A 24,511-nucleotide genomic window follows, 5' to 3' on the forward strand; every position below is an offset into this window, starting at 1 on the left:
ATTGGATAAATATGACGAAGAAGCTAATGGCTTAGGAACTTCGTGGAAGATATTCTTGATTGGACTAGACCCGTGCCTGCTATATATGTATATTGTGATAACCAATCTGCTATCGGTAGAGCACATAGTGTGATGTATAATGGTAAGTCTAGGCATATCCGTTGACGACATAATATCGTTAGACAACTTCTCTCATTCATTTAGATGTCTTCTCTACCTACCTATCCTATACTGTTATTGACCATAGAATCTATCACCACTTTGAGTCATGTCGTATCTTTATAATTGTCGTCTCACAATTTCATTCATGTGGGGGATTATTGGAAGAATTGTTAATATAAGAGTATTTATTAACAAGTGTATGGGTGATTTGTGGCTAATATTGAGTGGGGTCCACTCATCAGAATTTGTTAATTCTTACGTATTCTTATTCCTCGTTGCGATGGGTATAAGATTGATTATTTATTTGCCAAAATTATTGCTATAATGAATGAGAAATTGATGCTCAAAGTATGCTTAAAGAGCACACTTGTTATGTGTAGATGAAGTGAATTTCAAGAGTATTGTATAGTGTATTTATACTGTCCTCTTTCTTTAGTGGATAAGCAAGTGCAAGAGAGGAGAGTTTGGGTTGGTTAACTCTTAACCCCCAGTGCCAGCACACACACACACGCGTGCGCGCGCCGCCGCCATCGAGCCGAGCCGAGGCGGGGCGGGCTCGGGTTTCGGGAATGTCTCAATCTCGGGCTTGTGCCTTGGGCTAATCCTTAACTTTTTATTGCAAAATTCACTTACAAAATATTTTAATTCCTTAAATAACTTTTGTGTTATGTTGGGAATTACTTCATAGTGTAACCGTGCATTTAGTACCTCGGTTTAACGTGTGTAACCGAAGTTTAATGATGGCTGACCTTAAACGGTTGTAACCACTGCATAATGCTTGGTCTGAAGGTTGTAACCGTGGCTTACTTTGCCTATAAAAGCAAGGCCCGAGCTCTCATTGGAAGACACCTTGAGAATTCATCTCTCTCCTTTTCTTTGAAATTATTTTCTTTGGTTGCGGTCCGGTGGTAGTTCTTACACTTGTGTTCTAGTTCGCTGAAGTCAAGCCGAGTGGTGCCAAGCTTGTCTTGTAGTCTTGTATCCTAGGAAGCTTTTGCTCAACTTTTCCCGCATATATGGAGGGCGATAAAAAGCTTCAAGAAAACAGTCGAACTGGCCTCGACGAACTTTCTTTGCCAACTTCTTCCTTCCCCTTTTTTCATTTCTGGTTTATGTTCTATTTTGTTTCCTTACTTTTGTCATTAATTTCTACCAATATTATTTGTAATATTGCTAACAGTACGTTGTTTAGGAATCGCAAGCCCTGAGAATGCATCCCAGCTTCATTCTTCGTTGGAATCTCCTTCCACCGCCTACCGTGACGATGGCGGAAGTGGCGGCGACGCTCACGAGATTGAATTTTGCTCTGTTCTTCACAACCTTCTTCACTCATATCCTTCATGAAACCCACAAAGAAATATATTTAGGGTTTGGTTCACGTCTAAATATTTAGGCTTAGATTGAAGTCCGATAGCTATCGTGTAACAGTCGATCCAAGTCGAGTGACTCAGCTCTCATGGTATCCCAAGTTATTTCCTATTTCATTTTCGTCGCCGATTCCAATTTTTTTTCCTTTCCAATAATCGTAGCGATGAGTTATTTTGCATAAGTGATTTAAGCTAATTGGTTAATCATAATTTAATATGTTTGAAATAGAAACTCTGGACTATAGGGCATTTCATTACAAGGGCTTCCTCGCTTCAGAGCAGTGTGACCATTTAATCACTCTGGTAAATTAAAGTTAAGGTATTTTTACACTTTCTTATAGTCTGGATTTGGTAGTGATAAAGTTTTCAATTGGTAATCGAAAAAAATAGGCCAAGGATAAGTTAAAGAAGCCTATGGTGGCGGATAACGGCTCTGGGAAGAGTGTCATCAATGAATTCCGTACAAGCTACGGGATGTTCCTCCGAAAAACTCTAAGTCTGTACAAAATTTTCGTTTTGTCGTCATTTTTCGTCAAAAGTCATCGCTTTTCGTTTAGTGCCGTTTTTCATCGAATGTCATGATTTTCCGTTTTGTATCATTTTTCAGTGAATGTCGTCGTTTTTCGCTTAAATATTTAATGCGAGAATGGGGTTTGAACTCCAGGCACTCACATGGGGCGCTCAACAATTACTACTCAATTGCGCTTTCACTTTGGCATACTATGTATAAGTTTAATATAAGATTTGTAAATAAAAAAATTTATACTACCATAAAATTAATATAAAAATAATAAAAAAAAAATTATAAAACATAATAAATTTATAAAAAAAATATATCACATAAAAGCTTAAAAATCTCATCTAGATTTAAGAAATATATATATATATATATATATATATATATAATACATAGATATATACACATACATATATATATATATATTTGTGCATTGGGAATAAATACATTATGTGAGATTGAAATTAACAAGTTGTGGGTGTTGGAATATAGGATATTAGATTAGTATAAAAATAATTACGTATTGAAGACTATAAAATATAGTTGCCATAAATCTTAAGTTTAAAAATTAAAAGATATACTATCAATGTATATATATATATATTAACATATTGAACAACAATATTTTCGTTCGGTTTTCCATCGGCATATCGGTTCTCTATCGAAAATGACATTTGAAAACGATATTTCATTTTTCAATTTTTCACATTTTTTCGTTCGATTTTCTATCGCGTATTGGATTTGCGTAAATTATGAAACTTGAAACGACAACGAAAACGACATTTTAAACTTTGGTTTCGCTTACTTGTCATCTTTATTTTTTTTTATTAATGTAATGAATATTTCAAAGCTAACATTAAACATAAATTCAATGTGACATGATATTATATTTTACAAATAACAAAACTAATGATCGCAATGAAAAAAAAAATCACTTATTATACTATTAAAAATACCTCAAAAAAGGATATATATATATATATATATATATATATATATATATATATATATATATATATATATATATATATATATATATATAACATGAGAGAGGACACGGAACATTGTTTGAAACAAAATTTCTTCTTTTAATAACCATGTTTGAAACTTCGAATACATAGGAATGGAGTGAACTGGTACTGTTTAAAAACACTAGGATGTGTTATTTCAAAATAAAAATTACTAGGATGTGTGTGCATTTATTATATATATTGGTCATCAATAATTGGTGTCTCTACTAATGTCATTGACACTAGTTTTTGGGCAGGGCATCAGTGATGTTACATCTTGTCAAATACGTCAAATCGAAGAGGTCATTTCATTTCTTTATTGTACACTGTCACTGATTGAGATTTAATCGATCGGCGAAATGAGGCTTGTCATATACATCACATGTGAATCGGTGATCATGTATCAGTGAGTGCATGATAAATTAAAATGGTAACACCCATGAGTGTAAATTTTACTAATTAAGCATGCAAAAGCAATCAATTGATTTGTCTGTTAAAAAAAAGGCTTTCCGAATGTTCTTGAATTTTCATATAGGTATTTGAATTCGCCTTTATCGTTTTTGACACCCGTCAAGTTTAAGAGATATTCCTTTCAATATATATATATATAAAAAAAAAAGTAATAGTCAATTAAAACATTTATAATTGCTATATAGCTCGTAAATTTTAAATAAATAGACAAAATCTTAAAATTATATGATTTTCACAAAACATTAATGATCAATAAAGCTTATCTCGATCCATGACGAAAGCGACGGCAGTGGCGAAATCACCGGAATTGATTTCTCTCTCTTGACCTCTTTAGTTTTTTGTGATGACAGATAAAAACTAGGTTATGGGTTGAGAAATAACAAATTCCTAGGGTTAGCTTTATTTCAGGGTACAATAGGAAATTACATTTTATTTATTATCTAATAAAATTTATCTTATTTATTATTAAACTCTAACATGTAATACAATTGGACTACATTATTTCCCACATACATAGCCCACCAATGGGCTTTAGGAAATATATTGTCTTACAATCTCCCACTTTGCCCATATGTCATACTATATAGCTTAATAACAAAACATAAGTATGCATATTATAAGATAAATCCATCATTATATCGACCACATCATAAAGTCTCTATCAAGCATGAAAACCAATAGGGATCATAGCGGTTGTACGTCAGTTTGTCGACATAGTCCCTTCCATGTATCACAATATTAGATTCATACTTAACATGACACATAATAAGGTATTCATAACGGTCCGATAATAATGTCTTTGTCAGAGACAAAACTAATCTTAATCACATAATGCATTCATGTATAGACTAATCATAAAATAAGATTCATTACTTCATATCAAAAACAATATAAACGAGCACAAAGTGTCAATAACATAAAACATAAAATAACATCAATGATGACTTCCAAGGATCCCTATTCTTTCGACATATTCAGTAATGCCTTAGGGGCAATCCTTTTCTCAATGGATATGTAATCATAAGCTTTGTGCTAATGTTCTCGATTGACACCCTTTGTTTCTGAATGTATTGTTTAACAACAAAGTATTTCAATTTCATATGCTTAGCACCCTTCGAATACTTGTCGTTCTTAGAAAAGAAGATTGCTGCGGAATTATGACAGTAAATTTTCAACGGCTCAACAATAGTGTCGACAATTTCAAGCCCCGAAATAAAGTTTTGCAGCCATAATCTATGAACCGTAACCTCAAGACATGCTACGAACTCAGCTTTCATAGTGGATGCAACAATGACAGTCTGCTTCGTCGTACTCTTCCATGAAATTGCTCCTCCGGTTAAAAGGAACAAATAACCAAAAGTGGACTTTCTGGAAACTTCGCATCCTGCAAAATCTGAATTTGAATGTCCAACCACCTCGAGGTGATCAGATCTCTTATAAGAGAGCATATGATCTTTCGTTCCTTACAAATACCTCAGTACCTTCTTTGCAGCTTTACAATGATCTATTCCTGGATTACTTTGATACCTGCCCAACATTCCGAAAGCAAAACTAATAGTTTATTACAAGTCTGTGCGTACATCAAACTTCCACTAATAGATGCATAAGGAATTTGATCCATTTGTTTGTGCTCCAATTCATTCTTTGGACATGGATTGAGCCTAAATTTATCTCCATTATGAATTGGAACAACACATGCAGAGCACTTGCCAATTTTGAATCTTTCAATAACTTTATTAATGTATGTTTTCTGAGACAATCACAACCATCTTTGTGATCTATCACGAGATATCTCTATTTTGATCACAAAGGATGCATCACATGTATCTTTCAATTCAAAGTTCTTAGAGAGAAACTCATTGGTTTGACGTAATAAATAAAGATCATTAGTAGCAAGCAAGATGTCCTCAACAAACAAAACCATAATTTTAAATTTATTCCCACTAATCTTTAGATATATATACATCGATCAATGATATTTTCTTTAGATCCAAAATATGTGACGGTATCATTGAACCTGAGATACCATTGTTGGGAAGCTTGTTTAAGTCCGTATATTGACTTTTTCAATTTACATACCATATGTTCCTTTCCGTCAACCTCAAAACCTTCAGGTTGATCCATGACCACTTCTTCATCTAAATTATCATTCAGAAAAGCGGTTTTCACATCCATTTGATGAAACTCTAAATCATGATGAGCGACCATGGCCATAACAGTCCTTAGAGAGTCCTTTTTAGAGACAGGTGAAAAGGTCTCCTTGTAGTCAACACCATCTTTCTGAGTGAAACCTTTGACAACGAGTCTGGCCTTGTGTCTTTCAATATTTCCATTTGAGTTGAGTTTTGTCTTGAAGACTCACTTGCACCCGACTCTTTTACAACCTTCAGACAATTCAACAAGGTCCCAAACTAATTACTTCTTGAATTTCCACATTACGTGGTTCCAAACTAACTTCACCATTTTAAATGAACCTAGCATTTTTAGTTTCGACAATTCTCGTACTATGGTTAGCACAGTTAGGACAATAGAATCAATACCCTTAAGATTTTCTAGATAACTAATGAAGAAAACACTAATTTTTCTTGAGTCCAGTTTCCTTTCATGTGGATTATAAATTGTTACTTCCGCTGGGCAACCAAAAATATGCAGGTGCCTTAAACTAGGTTTTCTTCTCGTCCACGGTTCAAAAGATGTCTTAGGAACTGTCTTACCAGGAACCATGTTCAATAAATATACAGCGGTGTTTAAATCATGCATCCACAAAAATTTAGATAAAGAAGAATCGATAACATACTCCAAGCCATATCCATTAGGGTAGATTACACCTTTCTGCTACACCATTTTGTTGTAGTGTTCTTGGCATAGTGTATTGAGCACAGATGCCACTGCTTTCTAGGAACTTAGCAAATGGACCAGGGTGCTATCCACTTTCATCATATCTTCCATAATATTCACCACCTCTGTCAGGCCTAACAATTTTTACATTTCTATCTACTTGTCTTTCAATTTCATTGACAAACACCTCTAAGGTATCTAACGATTGAAATTTTTCAAGCAATAAATAGATATATCCATAACGTGAAAAGTCATCGATAAAAGATATGAAATACTTTTCTCCACAAAGTGATGAAATACTTTTCTCCACAAAGTGATGGAACGTCAAATGACCACAAATAATGTTGGTATGTATAACTTCAAGGAGCTGTGAGTTTTTTGTGGCTGCTTCCTTACATGTGTGTTTTATGTGTTTTCCATGCACTCAACACAAACTCTAAGATCGGTAAAATTCAAATCAGGTTGGGTATCATACTTCACCAACCTTACGATTCTTTCTTTGGATATATGACACGAACGTTTATGGCACAAGTAAGCAGATGATTCATTAGATAAACCACGTTTAGTACCAACATTATGATGAACGATTAAAAGAGTTTCAGAGAAAAGGGTATCAAGCTTCAGTTTGTACAAACCATCACAGAGAATAACAAAACCCAAGAAAAGATTTTGTTTGAATAAACTAAAACATCCATTCCCAAAATTAAAAGAGTACTTGACTTTATCGAGTTTAGCTATGGAAACCAAATTGCAAAACATAAAAGGTTTGGAAAATGTCTAAATGATACCCAGTGTCTAAGTGGCTTCAACTTGAACTTTGACTATGTTTCTCATGAAGATGAATGCTCATTTTGGCTTATGGTTTGGGTCGTAAGAAATCACTGCATCATATTTGAAACATGACTGGTTCAACCAGAATCAAGCTTTTGATTCGAAACATACAAAAGCACTAGGCTTACACTTTGTTTTGAACTATGCCTTACGTTTCGGGCAATCTTTATGCCAGTGTCATTGCTTACTTCGTTCTTGTGGATTTGGACAAATGATTCATTAAGCTTTGGTAGTCCTTACTTGCCATTTCCAGTCTTTCATGGTTTCTTTCTAGCTCCTTTATTACCAACGAGATTGACATAATGATTTTTCAGTTTCTTAAGCCTCGCTTCCTCTTGAATGAGCATACTTTGTAATTCATGCACATTCCATTTTATCCTTCAGAGTGTTATAATGCACGTGAAATGTGCCATACTCAGGAGGTAAGGAATTGAGGATGAACGTTACGAGGAAATTTTCATTCACTTCCATTCTCATGGTCTTCAATCTTGGTGCGATATTCTTCATTTCGATACCATGCTCATGCATGGTACGAGAACCATCAAACTTCATGACGCTTAACCATCAAACTTTATCATTTGCTACAGTACCTGTTAATCTCAATTCGGTTCCGGTCCTTAATGAAAACAACTTTAAGGATTGGAACGAGAATATGATGATTGTTCTTGGCTGCATGGATCTTGATTTGTCGCTTAGAGTGGATAAGCCGGCTTCTATTACAGATGCTAGTTCCGCTGATGATAGGCGAATCTATGAGAAGTGGGACCGTTCTAACCGAATGAGTCTGTGATCATTAAACGCGGCATTCTTGAAGCTTTCAGGGGTGAGGTGTCTGAAGAGATCATCGATGCCAAATGTTTTCTTACAGAAATCAAAAAACGCTTTTAAAAGAGCGATAAGGCTGAAACGAGCACTCTTTTAAAGAAGCTTATTTCAATGAAGTTCAATGGAAATGAAAACATAAAGGAGTATATTATGGAAATTTCTGATATTGCTTCAAACCTGAAAGGAGTAACTTGAGTTATTGTACGACTTGCTTGTCCATCAAGTCCTTATATCGCTCCCACTTAAATTCAGTCAATTTCAGGTTAGTTATAACTTGAGTTATTGTACGACTTGCTTGTCCATCATTTGACAAAGTATCTCTATAAGTATGAATTTCAAGGAAAAATAAGGCTGCTAAAGATAAGGTCCACCACAAAATAAACAAGCCCTAGAGGAACTTCCAAATGGCTGTTTCTTTTGCAAGAAGGTTGGACACGAGAAGAAGGAATGGGTTAGTTACTGCAAATGGCGTATTAAGAAAGGTACATTTCTTACTTTAGTCTATTGTGGAGTTAATTTGGCTTCAAAACCTAAAAACACTTGGTGGTTAGATTTCGGTGCTATTTCTAACATAAGTGTTTCGATGCTGGATTACATGAGCTACCGAAGGTCAAGTGATGCTGAGAGACGCATCTATATTGGTGATGGAAACTCGATAGATTTGGAAGCAATTGGGAATTTTAGATTTTTATTAAGTACCGGTTATTATTTGAATTTAATAGATACTTTTGTTGTACCTTCGTTTAGGCGGAATTTTGTTTCTGTTTCTTGTTTGGACAAATTAGGATATTGATCTTCATTCCAAGACAGTGTATTCAGTTTATCTATTAATTCTAAAGTTGTTGGGACTAGTTCACTTGTTCTTTATGACAATCTTTTTATGCTTGCAACTGTTGCTTCTTACAATGAAACATTGAATGTGGAATCACGTGCTAGTAAGTGCAAACTAAGCAATGAAAATTCAAATTCCTTATGGCACAATAAATTAGATCACATTTCTAGAAATAGAGTTGAAATGCTTGTTTCTGAAGGAAATCAAACTAATTTTTCAGACTTTGAGTTGCATGTATCAAAGGAAAACAAACTATAAAGAAGAAAACAGGTGCATTAAGGGCAACAGACGTCTTAGAGTTGATACATACGGACATGAGTTGAAAACCAACTCAAGAAAATGGTAAAGAAAGTCAAATCAGACCGTGGTGTTAAGTACTATGGTAGATATGATGGCTCAGGTTAACAACGTTTGGGACCTTTTGCTAGATACCTAGATGAATGCGGGATCGTCACACAGTTGACGGATGCTTGGGTCACCCATAATGAATGGGATTGTTGAAAGATGAAACCAAACTCTTAAAGATACGATAAGGAGTATGATTAGTCATTCAACCTTACCAGAATCACTATAGGGATAGGCACTCATGACCGCAACCTAAATTTTGAGTATGGGACCAACCAAAGCAGCTGTTAAAACACCTTATGAGCTTTGGACTGGGTGAAAGCCTAGTTTAAAGCATTTGCATATTTAGCTTGCTGAAGCAAGGCCTTATAAGCTGAGTGAAAGGAAATTGGACTCCAAAATGGTAAGCAGCTACTTTATTGGGTACCTTGAGCGATCAAGTGAATATATAAGTTCTACGATCCTAGAGTAAAGACAATCTTTGAGACGGGAATTGCAACGTTCTTTCATGATATTGATTTTGATGGGAGAAATAAAGAAAAAGACTTGTCTTTCAGGAGGATTCGAATTCCACGATTCCTATTGAGGAAAGTTTGATTCCTATTCCAATTACTTTGGATAATGTTCAAGATTCCGTTCTTGTCATTAATCAAGAGAAATAAGACATTGTCATTCAACCACCTGAGGTACAAACTCAACAACCTCAAGATCAAGTGCCTTTGCGGCGATCCACTAGTGAGAGGAGAAATGCTATACCGGATAATTACATAGTTTTTCTTCTAAAAAATGAGGATGGTTGTGGTATTATGTAAGATGACCTTGTCATCTTTCAAAATGCCATAAATGATACAAACTCTACAAAGTGGATTGAAGAGATGAATGAAGAGTATGAATGAAGAGTATAAGTCGGTGCAAGACAATAAAGTTTGAGAACTTGTCCCATTCTATGAAGAAAAGAAACATATTGGTTGCAAATGGATTTTTAAAATCAAAAGGGATTCGAAGGGTAATGTGGAGATGTATAAAGCTTATAGCTAAAGGTTCTACTCAAAAGGAAAAGATTGACTTTAAAGAGACATGTTCTCCAGTTTCATCAAAGGACTCTTTTCGAATAATCATGACGCTTGTTGCACATTTGGATACGGAACTCCATCAAATGGATGTCAAGACGGCGTTTGTCAATAGAGACATTGTAGAAACAATCTATATGGTGCAACCTGAAAACTTTTAAGAAAATGGTTTGCACATTGAAAAAATTCATTTAGGGACTAAAGCAAACATCCCGTCAATGGTATAATAAATTTCATCAAAAGATTCTCTCATATGGTTCTGAGACAAATGTTGTTGATGATTGTATGTATCATAAGTTCAATGGAAGTAAACATATGTTCTTGATTTTGTATGTCGATGACATACTACTTTCCCCTAATGATTAATACATGTTGCATGAAACTAAGAAATTTCTATCAAATCATTTTGAGATGAAAGATCTCTGTGATGCCCCTTTTGTATTAGGAATCCAAATTTACCGAGACCGATCTCGAGATTTACTTGAATTATCGCAAAAGAGCTATATCGATAAAGTACTTAAAAGATTTATAATGTAGACAACGAGATTCCCTTGTCGCTAAATGAGACAAAATCAATTAAAAGAAATCTTGAGATTCAAGAAATGGAAAAAGATTCACTATGCTTCGACAAGGGAGTCTATTGTATGCTCAGGTTTGTACGCATCCGGATATTGCATATATTGTTGGAGTTTTAGGCATATACTTAAGCAATCCAGGTATGGATCATTGGAAAGCAGCCAAACGAGTCATGAGGTACTTGAAAAGAACAAAAGATCACATCCTCACATATAGGAAGTCAGACTAATTAAATATCATTGGATATTCTGAATCTAACTTTGCGAGATGCCAAGATAGTAGGAGATCCACATCAGACTATGTCTATCTATTGGGTGGTAGAGCTATATCATGGAAGAGTGCAAAACAAACTCTTATAACTTCATCCACCATGGAAGCAGAATTCATAGCATGTTATAAGGCATCCAACCATGGTATATGCCTAAATAATTTTATCACGGAGCTGCGTATTGTGGAAGGAATTGAAAGGGCGCTTAAGTTATATTGTGATAGAAAATCAGTTGTAATGTATGCCAACAACAACAGGAGCTCGACGAAGTCGAAACATATCGACATCAAGTTCTTAGTTGTTAAAGAAAGAGTACAAAGTGGACAGATTTACATAGAGCATTTAGGAACAAACTCCATTATAGCGGACCATCTTACATAGGGTCTACCACTGAAGGTCTTTCATGAACACACTTCTCATATGTGTGTTGTAGAACTTTAGGATATCTAGATTCGGTGGGAGTTTGTTTGTTTGTTTATTTATGTCGTGTGCTTTATTTTTAATGTTGTGTGTAAAACACATATTTATGATTTTTTATCACATTTATGGCATAAGTTTATTACACTTTGCATATTTAGGATAACGTTTGATCTCTTTAAAGTATGACCAGGTAAAATTGAGATGAATAGATCATCTGACATATATTTTTATCTATTACATATTCATGATTGATCTATGTTATTTTATTATATTGATATATCTGACCACTAATGTGTTTAGTTGTGATTTATACAACGAAAATAACTTTGATCCTATATTGATGGACAAGATTGTAATATGTCACATCATAATAATGACAAATATTTTTTTGGCGCACTAAGTTTGACACATTTGTTTTATACATGTGTAGTCTAGTGGGAGGTTGTTAGAATAATTTTGGGACTATTAATGTCATTAAATAAATATGTTGGGTCATTAATAATTAAGTCAAAATTAACGTGGTCTAATTCAGAATATAGTTTGTGGTTGAATGACTTATTTGTCATGATGTTATTATGTGTATACCATAAGTGCTAATTCTAATTTGATGAGAGGTCAAATTATAAATAAGCAATAATTATTAGTAACTATCTGACAGTTATTTATAACTGGTATGGTCCCTGATTGCAGTACGTATCTTTTTTTGTATCCTCATTAACAAGAATACTCCAGACTCAGACAAATTGCAATTAGAAGATCATCACCACCGTATTCATTCAATCTAATGGATTTGGGTACGCTTCCGCTATTTAGATATTTGATTTTGTTTCTCTTGAATTGAATTTGGATCAAATTAGGGATTCAAAATCTTAACAATAATAACTACTTAATGTTTCTTGATAAAATATTAGTGGCGATCTCATCAAATTAATATATCAAGATAAAGTATGGGCATAGGTGAAATGGAGAAGCACAAGGGGGGATTGCTGTTCACATGGACAACAGTCACAAGGCAGAATCTCGGATAAAAGAAGCCCTTGATTTGCATATAGCATGTTTGGAGTAGCTCATAAGGTTTAGCAAGGCGGGAATTAGAACTCTTCCTAACTTAGGATCCAACCACACTCTCATTGAACTGATGTATATCTCCTTAATACAAAAGACTTTAAACCATACATACTTTTTGTGGCTTTGGAGCTAATATCGAGTATATAAAGAGTTAGTGAGTGGACGTGCTAGAGTCTTCGGGTTCCGTATATGGAAGCTAGTCTCAAAGCTTGGTGCAGCCCAGAGAGAGCTTAAAACGTGGCAGGTTTAGGGTTTGGAATATGGTCACGAAATAATAGAATTCTCAAACATAAGTTGAGGGTACACTAAAATCAATCGGTTACTCAACTAAATTTTGAGGATAAAGCTAGTATTCAAATAAAGTAAACTCATGAATTCTGATCATTTGGTTCTGATGCCCAAATAAGCAAGACCGAATTCTTTCGACCAATTTTTTTTTTTCAGATAATTATATGCTTGATAAAATCATTTATCTATTTCAATCAAGGAACTAAATGCCGCCGAATTTCCAGGAATTTCGGCTGGAAATTCCATTTCGGTGGGTCAACGGCCAACGAAGAGCAAGTTTTTCGTTTCGTCGTTTTTCGTTTTTATCGTTTTTTCGCCGAAATGTCGTTTAATAAATAAGCAAAATTTGAGTGACATCTGGGATTCGAACTCAGGAGCTTTGATGCATACGTCCAGACGTTTACCACCACACCAGACAACACCTTTGTTTATATTATGCAGATTTAATATATAATATGTATCTCATATATATTAGAGATATATATACATATGTATATAAACATTTATATAATTATACATATGCATATAAACATTTATATAATTATATATATTGGTATAAATACGTTGAAATTAATATTAATGAGAGTTTTTGATATTATGTTTGTGTAAAAATATTAAATATTAAAAATTATAATGTATAGTTAGTATAAATTTTATAATTTGATACAACTATATATATTTGATATAAATATAATTACAAATTATAGAGAGATATAAATATGTATATACATATTTATACAATTATATTTATATATGCATTTGATATAAATAATTAAATATAATTACGTTGAGATTGAATTTAATAAATGTATTTGACATTATATTTGTGCAAAATAAATTTAATATTATAAAATATAGTTAAAAATTGAATATATATATATATAAATAACATATTATGCAACATTATTTCCGTTCGGTTTTCCGTCGGCACGTCGAATTTACATGGAAATCGGCATTTGAAAACGGCATTTTACTTGCCCATTTCCACAATTTTTCCGTTGGAAATTCCATCGGCATGACGAATTTCCGTAAATCATGAGGCTCGAAACGGCAATGAAATCGGCATTTTTTTCCTTGATTTCAATTGGCCTTCATCTATTGTTGATGCATAGGAAAAAAAAAGAAAAGAAAAAAAAAAGAAAGAAGAGATCCTTACTTGAAAATTTATGGTATCTTTGAAGAAAAAGAAAGGCATACAATTTTTAATCTGGATATAAATTGACACGAGCATAAAGCGCACGACTAATTGGAGTTGAGCTTTAGTCTCAAGATGTTCAAGCGCTTTGTTGCTTTGCGGGAGCTCCTTCAATGTATCGCAATGTTGTCGGGTTTTTCTTTTACTTATCAAGAGAAGTGTTTGGATAAAATCACACCGACTAGAAGGCGATGAGTGAATTTAAAAAAAAAAATGATATGGTAAAATAGTGAATTCTTAAAAATTGGGATTTGTTATCCACTCAAAATAAAAAATTATTGTTAGAGTCTAAAAAGAGACTTGTATGTCACATGGGGATTGAAAGTTGTAAATCAGATATTTCTTACATGGAAAATTCCATGTACCTTTAAAAAAATTGCCGTTCTAACTTTGGATCAGTGAATACATTTTTTATGGCATGTAGAGGGACAAATGGAGAGACAATAATTGCCAAAATGGGAAAGATTAGTCATATTCCTAAAAGCCTTAAAATTATTGTGGTTCATTCGTGTGTGGTTGGTCAAAAGGAATAAAATGAATAAATGGAATCAGTTCCCAAAATAACAACTAATTTGTTTGGTTCAGTGTTTTATATCGGTTCAAATTTTCTTCAATGAACTAATTTAAAATAAAAAAAATTAATTTTTAAAATTAAATTCACGCGTGTTTATCAAAATCGTCAGAGTTCGTCAAAGCTGAGAGAGAGTTGAAACGAAAGAAATAAAAAGAGAAATTTCATTTTGTAGACCTCAAAAATGAAAAAATATCAAAGCTATACTCCTTAGTTGGAACATACCTAAAACCGGACTTTTAACTCAAAATCGGACAAAAATAACCGTCAATCAATAAATTAATCTCAAACCTCTCTTTCCATTTCACTCTCACTCTCTATCTACGAAATCCGACAATATACGATTCCGATGGCTGCGGTGGACAAGTTTTGCATTAATATGACCTTCACCACTCAAAATGCCAAAAAAATCTATGAATTTCATCGTAAATCATTGAAAATCATAAGAAATTTTCGGGAATCATCGAATCGTAAATTATCGTAAGTTATCAATACAAAAAATAGTTTTTGTGTGACAGATTTTTTTGTCGCGCAAAATCAATTTCTGTTCTGCAAAATCTTCATACTCAAAATGCCCAAAAAAACTATGAATCTCATCGTAAATGATCGAAAATCATAAAAAATTATCAAAAATCATCGGAAATTATCGTAAACCATCGTAAATTATCTGTATTCAACATGAACTTTATCGTCAAAATAGTTAAATTTTTATCATAATCATCGTAAAGTACGTAAAATTTCAAATTTTCAGTAAATTATAGAGAAATGTATCACTAAATCGAAATCCACCGTAATTCAGCGAAATCCACCCATGGAGAGAAGATTAGATGATTTTATGAGAGTTAGATAAGGAGAAAGAATAGAGGAAATGAGAAAAATTAGAGAGATGATGAGAAAAAGATGGTTAAATGAGCTTTTTGTATTTTTGTGCAATTTTTGATCAAAAGTCAAACTTCAGATATTTTTCAAGTAAAAAATTTAGTTTAGATATTTCTCCACTTTTGAAGTCTGAAATTTCTCAATAAAAATGGAAACTTTTGTTTAAGTGTATTTTATTAGCTAATAAGCAAATATTGAATTTGGCATGATAATCAAATAATCAGCCCTGCAAAGCCAATAATATTACGTCACCAAGGTTTACCAACGAGTCACATCATTTTGCTTACATTTACCGTCAAGGCGTTGTCACTCTCACTTGTTCGGTTTTCGTTTCCTTGAGATCTGGCCGCTTCAAGTGCAAGGTTTAAAAAAGACAGAAAATTAGAAAAAGCAAAACCTAGATAGCTAGCTAAGAACAAATCAGAGAAATGCTAATATAAAGTTTTTCTCACTTTTAGTCAATGACTTATCGACAAAACAGTAATAAATAATAAACAAACAAAACAAATAAATGCGATCTATATGGTACCTACTAAACTAGTTATTTCCCCACGTAAATTTATGTTCAACACACTGTTACATATTTAATTCACCTTTGGAAAAAGCAGTGATGAAAAAGTGAAGTAAAATAATTGAATCAATCGCTAACAACGCAATATAAACATTTTTTTTTTTTGAATAACAATATAAACATTTTAGAAGTTTACGTATTTGCGCAGGATGAAAATTAAAATTAGCACTTTAGATGATCGTATTTAATTACAAACTTATCCTATCAAATTGACCGATATGCGGAGCAGTGTAGAAGTTCTTTCTTTCTTCTTTTTTTTTTTTTTTTTGAGAAAAGTAACTTCATTCCAACTAACTAGGAAGAGAGAAAATAATCCGCCAAAATAGTAGGTTCTAGTCACGCATGGCAAAAATCAACCCACTGAAATGAAAGGGAGATGGACAACCCCCTCTTAGCAATGGTATCAACCACTTAATTACAATGACGAGAAATCCAATTATAAATGGTGTTTCCGGAGTCTAGAAAGATCCCTATATCTTCTACCAAACCTTCCAGCAGCTCCAGAGTTTGTCTTGTTGTGATGAGTTGGACCACCCTCATGTAATCGGACTCGATGTTTGAGACCCGAACTCCCAGCTGCCTCGCAAACTTCAGGCCTTCTCTCACCGCCAAGCATTCCGCCAACAGGATAGAGTCGATGTTCGTCTCATAGGAGACCGCCGCATCGACCACCACACCATTCTCGTCGCGAATAGCACACCCCAACGCCGCCGTCCTTGAAGTGGAAGACCAAGCTGCATCAACATTGACCTTGACCCTACCTCTGCCGGGTCGCTCCCATATGCGCTCCTCGGCAGCCCCGCTTAGACGAACCTCACCGATTTTTGTTGCCAGCTGAAAGAAGAGAGCAGTAGCTCCACTTCTTCGATCCAACTGATCGCCGGCTTGGACACCGACTCGAACAGGTTGAGGTTTCTGTCCATCCAACACGCCCTGGCCACCGAACATAAGAATCCAAGCATAGGCTTATCCAGGGTCTCCAGCCCTTGAGACAAACCTCCACAAAGGAACCCGCGGTAGACTTCTCCATCCAAACACCCAAGCAGGAGCTCGCCCAGATGCTGTGGGCACGAAGGCAATCCCAGACAGTGTTAAGGGCGTTTTTCGATCGAAACCCACATAAATTGCAGAAGGGCAAAAAAGCAGTGTAGAAGTTCTAAATATTAAGTAATCATCCAATTATCTCTAGTAAATTCTTTAAACATTTACTAAAAAAACAATGATAAAACATCAAACCATCTAATTTATTCATCGGTGCCATATATTCACTATAAAATAATGAGATTTGTTAATAACTTTCATGGAGGGAATATTAAAATAATAGACAAATTATCCATTTATTTAGTGAAATAGTTAATATTAGACAGAATTCCAAAAATGCTCTTTTCCCCAAATTCGCCTCTGACTCACCTATCTCACACGCTTAATCCACTCTCTTCCTCGAGCTCGATATCTGCCGCCACAAAACTCTCCCCCAATCTACGTGCCTTTTTAACGATCAACTCTTCTTTGGACAAAAACCACCACAAAGCTCTATCATTGCGGACCAGAACATCGTCAGAGAAGGGAACTCTGATTTAAGTTATCTCCCAATGAGGAATCACCGGAGTGACCGGAAACCGCATGTGCTCCGACTGGGACAGAGGCTCGTCAAGGTCGTCGGCGACACTGTGGAGTCTCTGACGGCGATGGCTTGCCACTCCCGGAAGGAATCTCATGGCACAGTGATTGGCGTCACTGGAAGCGTGGGAAAGGCGACGACGATGTCCACGTTCGCCTCGGCTCTGCAGAGCCTAGGCTGTTTCGTTCACCAGAGCCTCAAGATCTTCAACAACATCATCAGCGTTGCTCGAACACTGATTATAATCCCGAGAGATGGTGACATAATTGAGTTGGTGGAATTGGGGATATCGAGGAAATGAGAGATGTTGAAGTTGGCGAGCCAAGATTGAGAGTCGTCACAAATTTCTTTCCTTCACATTTGGGGAATTTGGGGTAGTTTGAGGAGATAACGAAGGCAAAAGGCGAGATCTTGACAGATGTCATGGACGAAGAGATCTTATTAACTAAGACGGTTAATCGGATTAACTGTGACGAGATTTGATTAACTAAAATGTTCAATTTTGATGCATCCAACATCTGCGATGGATCAGCTTGTTGAGGGCTCTCTGACGCGGCGGCTAGATCGAAAACTCACGCGGCGCCGAAGAAGAGGGAATTAGGATTTGTAAAATCTCCAGCATCGATGGAAGTGAAAGACGCAGCACGGGAAAGCAAAGGTGTCGCCGATGAAGATCGTTTGGAGCAGATGATGTTGGCGATGGTGATGAAAACGACCAAAGAGGAGTGTACGTGACAAAGAGGATCTATTTTTAGGTTTGGGTGTGTTTAAGGGAGGGCATTATAGGAATATAAAAACGTTGGTTAGTGAATTGGGCTATTTACTTAATTAAATTAATAATTACACTATAATTTTAAAAGATGGGCTATTTAGCCTAGATATTTATTCCGTCCTAAAATAATTTACTCGTTAGATAGCGCTTTTATCTGTGGTTATTTTATTTTTTTTAACGTATTTTTTTTCTTTAAACTACATATCTTAAACTAATAAACAATACCATAAAAACATTTTAAGGTGTGCATCTTGTATGAGATAAAATATATTACTGAGTGTTATTGTTTGTTGTGCATTATTGTTGTTCTGCAGGAGAGAAACTGAAATTTTGATAATTTTCTTGAGCATTCCGTTGAGATCTATGAAGGCTAACTTCAACGCAATGAAAACATGTGACAGCAACATGACCAACTCGTCCACGGAGATCACACACAGGGCTATTGTTTACTCTGCTTCCAAAACGACCGCCACATCCACGTCGGTTTCAGCTCTCGCGACCGCCATTGGAGGATACTACTCATTGTCACCACAATACGCCACGTTTTTCGTTGGAGAGGCAAATGGATCAGTTGGTTGGACTGAATTTTGACTCTCAAGAGAACGAAGACGACGATGCCTCTATTATTTTATTTTAAATTTTGCGTGAAATAATTGTGGATTATCAGTCGGTGGCAAACGATTTTGTTCATAAATAAGAAATGTCCCACAAATATAAATCCTTATGCTAATTAATTATCCACCACAAAAGTTGGACATATATACATGTCATGAGTCATGACATGACGATTGTGGTGATGGATGGTGAAGTGATATTCAAACTGTTATCACTCACAAAACACAATACTCTCTCTTTCTCCCACGACATGAGATTTCTCTGCATGGGGCCCTCCTTTGTCTGCCCCTCTCTCTCTCCCCCCACTTTTTATATAGTCTTATACTCTTATTCCTCCTAATCATCTCATTTACTCCTCTCTCTCTCTCTCTTCCCATTTCGCACACCGACTTCACAACCACCCCCCAAACCCCAGCCCGGCCAACCATGTCCGCCGCCGTAGCCGCGGCAGCAGCAGCAGCGGCGGCGGCGTCGTCGTTCGGCCACCGGCCGCAGGCGCAGCAGGATGCACAGTACGAGTACAAGGAAAACGTGGCGATCCCGTCGACGCTGAGCCGGTACGAGTCGCAGAAGAGGCGGGACTGGAACACGTTCCGGCAGTACCTGAGGAACCACCGGCCGCCGCTGGAGCTGAGCAGGTGCAGCGGGGCCCACGTGGTGGAGTTTCTGAGGTACCTGGACCAGTTCGGGAAGACGCGCGTGCACTCGCCGGCATGCCCCTTCTACGGCCAGCCTTCGCCGGCGTCGCCGTGCCCGTGTCCGCTCCGGCAGGCGTGGGGCAGCCTGGACGCCATCGTGGGGCGCCTCCGCGCGGCCTTCGAGGAGCACGCCGCGGCGCCCCACCCCGACTCCAACCCCTTCGCCGCCCGCGCCGTCCGCCTCTTCCTCCGCGACGTCCGCGACTCCCAGGCCAAGGCCCGCGGCATCGCCTACGACAAGAAGAAGCGCAAGAAGCCCTCCTCCTCTCCCCCTATTACCCCCACAATACCACTCTATGCAATTCATCATCATCTGTAATTCATTAATAGCACTGCTAGCCGTTGAAAATCTATATCCTTGAATGTTGCTCTCCTTGTGTTGGATCGCTATGGTTAAGTAGGTCTTCTTGTTGTGTTTACCGTCAATTGTTTTTTTATTATGTATAATTAGAATGAAGGTGTGGTTTTTTATGATAATCTTGACCATATAGACAACTGTTTGAGCCATTTTGGCTTTTTCGGGTATTTTTTGTTACTTTACTTTTGGTATTTTTTTTTTAATTTATATATAAATATCTGTTATCTGGTGTGTCAAGGTGTTGATCCTCAGAGTGGACTACTAGGTCTAAGGCATAATTGTTTCCCCAGATTTGGACATTGGCCATATGCATCTGTTGTTTTGGGTTTCTTTTTCTATCATACATATTTAGTATGCTTTTTTTTTTTTTTTTTGATGTATTTAGATGTGGTTATATGCAGTGGGATCGCTGTATTTGGCGGTGATTAATGAGCAAAACTTTAGTGATCACCTTGTTTTACTTCATTTATACCACTGATTCTTGACAAAATGCCTACATGTCTTGGACACTAAAAGCGGAAATTATATATTTGAAAAATAATATAATTATTTGTTCGGTTTGGCAGCATTTTTCAAATGATTTGTACTCGCATTATTTGTGAATGAGTCTTATTAGTGTAATGATGTATTTGAAAACCCACGTCGGCTTAGATAAAGGTGACATTACCTCGTGCACGCGATAATTTAATCAATTTTAATGTAAAGTGTTTTTCTTACTTTAGAAAAGCTATTAAACGCTTCGGGTAAGAGACATAATTTAAAAAAAAAAAAATTGGCAAGTAAAACGATTTTACTAACCTAGACAAAGAGCAAGCAGATGTAAATAAAAAGTATTATGAGCATAAATAATTTACTAACCTTTTTAGAAGCTTGAACGTTGATGAGCTTTTGAAAAGTTGCAACGTTCGTCTCCCTCGCAGCACGTCTCTCTTCTTTCCTCGGCAACACGAGCAACCACGATAGTTTCTATCACATACATCACTCGAGAAAGAAATGAATTAGTGTGTGGGCACTTTTAAACACGACGACTCGAGAACAAGTCTCAAAGTCGAAGAGCTAAAACCACTAGGTCAAATGAGGACCTAGGTGCCAAAACAAAAATCGAAAATAACTAGAGAGAGAGAGAGAGGATCGGCCAACAATGTCTAGAGAGAGAGTCTCTCAATCTCTAACTTATGTTGGATGAATGAAATGAGAGAAGTGAAGTGGGGTATTTATAGGAGGATGATTACTTTCAAAAGGTAGTTTCCTCTTTTCTATAGAATATCAAATATTCATGAGGAAATCTTATTTATTCTTTTTTCCCTTGCTTTGCACGTCCAAGCATGTCCAACAAAGCCTTGGATTTGTTTCCTCATTTACTCTCTCTTAGTTGGCCGAAATTCCCTTGCTTCTAGAAGCAAATTTGTTTCCTCTTTTTCTTTTGGCAAGTATCTTCATACATTAATGCACAAAACAAACTCTCTTTCACACTAGGGGCTGCACGAAATCAGTCTCCCATTCTCTTGGGTTGGACGGCCAAAGGCTTCTAGAAAGTCTTTCTAGATTTTTCTTTACTTGTTCATGACAACATAAGAAAAGCCCATTAAGAATTTTCAAGTAAAATTCTATGAAATGAAATTAATCCACAAGGCCCAATGAACACATCATGGCCAAGTGATCTAGGCCATCATATGACCATGTCAAAAAATTTATTGACATTCATTTCATGCTATGTCCAAAAAGACAAATTTACCCTTTTGACAATTTTCGTAAAATTTGTCTCGTTCTTGTTTTGACTTGGCTTCTAGTTTAACTATTCCTACTTGATATGATTTGTGATAGTGACCTCATGGATCCAAATGAACAAAGCTTGAGCTAAACACTTGGACTCAAAAGTTCACAAACTTTTTCCAAGTTTAGCTTAATGTCAACTGACTCCACTAAAGAGTTGACACTGAAAATCTCTCGGTTCAAATGAATTTATTTTCTACTCAAGAATTCAACCTAATTGTAATGAGTGGATCCACAGAATATTATCAATGTTTACCCTTCATGAATATCATCAGCTAGTCGGGATTTACAAAATTACCATTTTACCCTTCTAGCTGTTATTTCCTCAACTCCTTTGTCGCTTGTGAATAAGTCAGAAACAATGTATTGACGATGAGCAAACAAGTCACATTGTTTCATCCAAAAGAGTCAAGACTCAATTTGGACACTGGCTAGTTCATTTATTCACATTCCAAGGAACAAAGCATGAAGAGATATACATTGCATTTCAGCAATCTTGTACATGAATTCCATATCTATGAGAACTTCACAAAGTTACTCATGACATCTTCATAACTTAGTACTTCACCAATATGTCATGTTCGGAATCACATAGTGAGTCCGAACTCTGACTTTCTCAAATGGGAATACGTAAGCTGTGAAATGGCATGCCTCATTTCAGGATTAAGGTAAGCACGATGCAATTCATACGTAGTGACTTTGAGACATAAGAGGTTAAATGGTTTGTTCTTATTTTGTCTCTAGAAGTGCACTGGTCAATTCAGTACCTTCGGAAGATACCTAGAAGAACTATAGAGTCTCCAACTCTCAATGCCCCATAACCAGACATCATAGATCCTCCTAACAATCGTACTGAGGTCAATAGTCCTTTGACCTTTAGATTGCGAATATATCGTTTTAAGAAAACTACGAAGAGTTTGTTCATGCAAATCTACATTTGTCTCTTCGAAAGTTGTTAAGTTTGTTTATGGACTAAAGACTAATGTTTTATCATAAAGCTTCAAACAGACAAGGAAGAATGAATGAACGTTTCAACTTTTTATTTATGAATAAGCAATTACAAGCAAGAGTCTTCGTGAGACTTTATTACATCAAATTTACAAAATAAAGACTACGACTCTTCTTGTGGGCACGATTGACAACACAAGACAGCATGGAACACATGATAAAAAAAAGATGTTTATATGAAATACGTAATAATCTCCTGAAATAGAGACTGACTGTCGAGCCAAGTGATGAAAAAGGACTCCGTATAGACTTTGTTAATTCGATTTTTTGCACAACATTTACGACGTGCATACCATAGAAGAGTCCAGCTATACACGTCGTAAGGTGGAGATCGCCTCCCTTAGGTTTCGAAGGATCTAGAGGTATCGACGGGTAAGAACCGCAAGATACCAATTTCCAAGGTTCTTCAGGAAAGACGACTGTGAGGCCAGAGACGACTCCCTTCATCCACAAAGAGATCAAGGCGGATGAGATGATTCCAAAAGGCAAAGATCTCCTCCGGTCCTTAGTGAAAGGTCCTAGATGTCGAAGAACCTATGAACGGCTTCCTTCCTTGGGTTGGACGGCTAGGCTCCCTCTTGCTCCATTTCCTAAGTCAAGTGATGAAATATGAGAGTAATAGTACAATAATGGAATGTTCCTCTTTGTGAAGTGATGAGCTTGTGAATATGGTTTCAAAAAGCCCCTAAAGACTTTAAGATGGTTGATATAAGGCATTTATAGTACCAAAATGTGTTTATGAGCGAACGTGTGAGAAGATAATGTAAATAGTGATTTTCTTCCAATTCTAGAGAAAAAAGAAGGAAAATGCAACTCTTTTTATGGTATTTCTGGTGCTCTTGAGTGAAAAGTGGTGGAAGATGGGTGTTTGTGGTTGCGAATACAAGAGATGGAGAAAGGTGAAAAAAAGATGGACTTTTGTGGTGATGGGAGTGTGATGTAGACAAAAATAATAAAAGATGGATTTTTGTGGTGATTTGAGTGAGATGTGGAGAAATATTATGGTAACGGATGGAGTTTTTGTGATGATGGAAAAATGATATTGCGTTCTTGAGGTGATGGAAGAAGAATATGGTGTTTTTGAGGTGATGGGAGAATGATGTGATATTCTTGGGGTGATGGAAGAAGAATATGGTGTTCTTGGTTCTTTGTGTGTTGTTTAGAGTGAAAAATGGATGCGAGGTAACTTTGGTATGGAAAAATGCGGTCTCTCCTCTAGGTGGTGAAAGAGTGGATTTTTATAGTATTTTTTAGGATGTTGGGGTGTGTTTGGGAAGTAGTGGGGTCCACCAAATGTCTTGGGGGCTGAAAAGAGGGTTTCGGATCCCTTTGCGATGGGTTTTGGCCTCGTGGTGGCAAGGATCATAGACCCGCAGGGCGGCAAGGGCATGAGCGGCTCGGGTAGTACTGATGGCAAGGCAAATCTAGGCCGGCAGGGGCTTAGTCGTCCCAGAACCACCGAGACTGAAAATCCACCATGGTGGTCCCGGGCAGAGCAGAACCGGTCACTCTAGAAAGATCTTCAACATAAAAAAAAAGTCTTAACACTCTTTTGTTGGAAT

At 36.2% G+C, this 24,511-nt stretch overlaps 1 protein-coding gene across 1 annotated transcript; it reads left to right on the forward strand.

Moving 5' to 3' along the window:
* The first annotated feature begins 19,456 nt into the window (after positions 1-19,456).
* On the forward strand, positions 19,457-20,392 carry LOC149384860 (protein LIGHT-DEPENDENT SHORT HYPOCOTYLS 5-like). Its single transcript, XM_089625906.1, has one exon. It carries the CDS (start codon positions 19,539-19,541, stop codon positions 20,127-20,129), a length of 591 nt encoding a protein of 196 aa, XP_089482032.1. The 5' UTR covers positions 19,457-19,538; the 3' UTR covers positions 20,130-20,392.
* Positions 20,393-24,511: the final 4,119 nt, after the last annotated feature.

The sequence above is a fragment of the Urtica dioica genome, chromosome 9, assembly GCF_054948205.1.
Source record: "Urtica dioica subsp. dioica isolate 48M chromosome 9, U.dioica_male_clone48M_v1_H2, whole genome shotgun sequence".
NCBI classification, from domain to species: domain Eukaryota; kingdom Viridiplantae; phylum Streptophyta; class Magnoliopsida; order Rosales; family Urticaceae; genus Urtica; species Urtica dioica.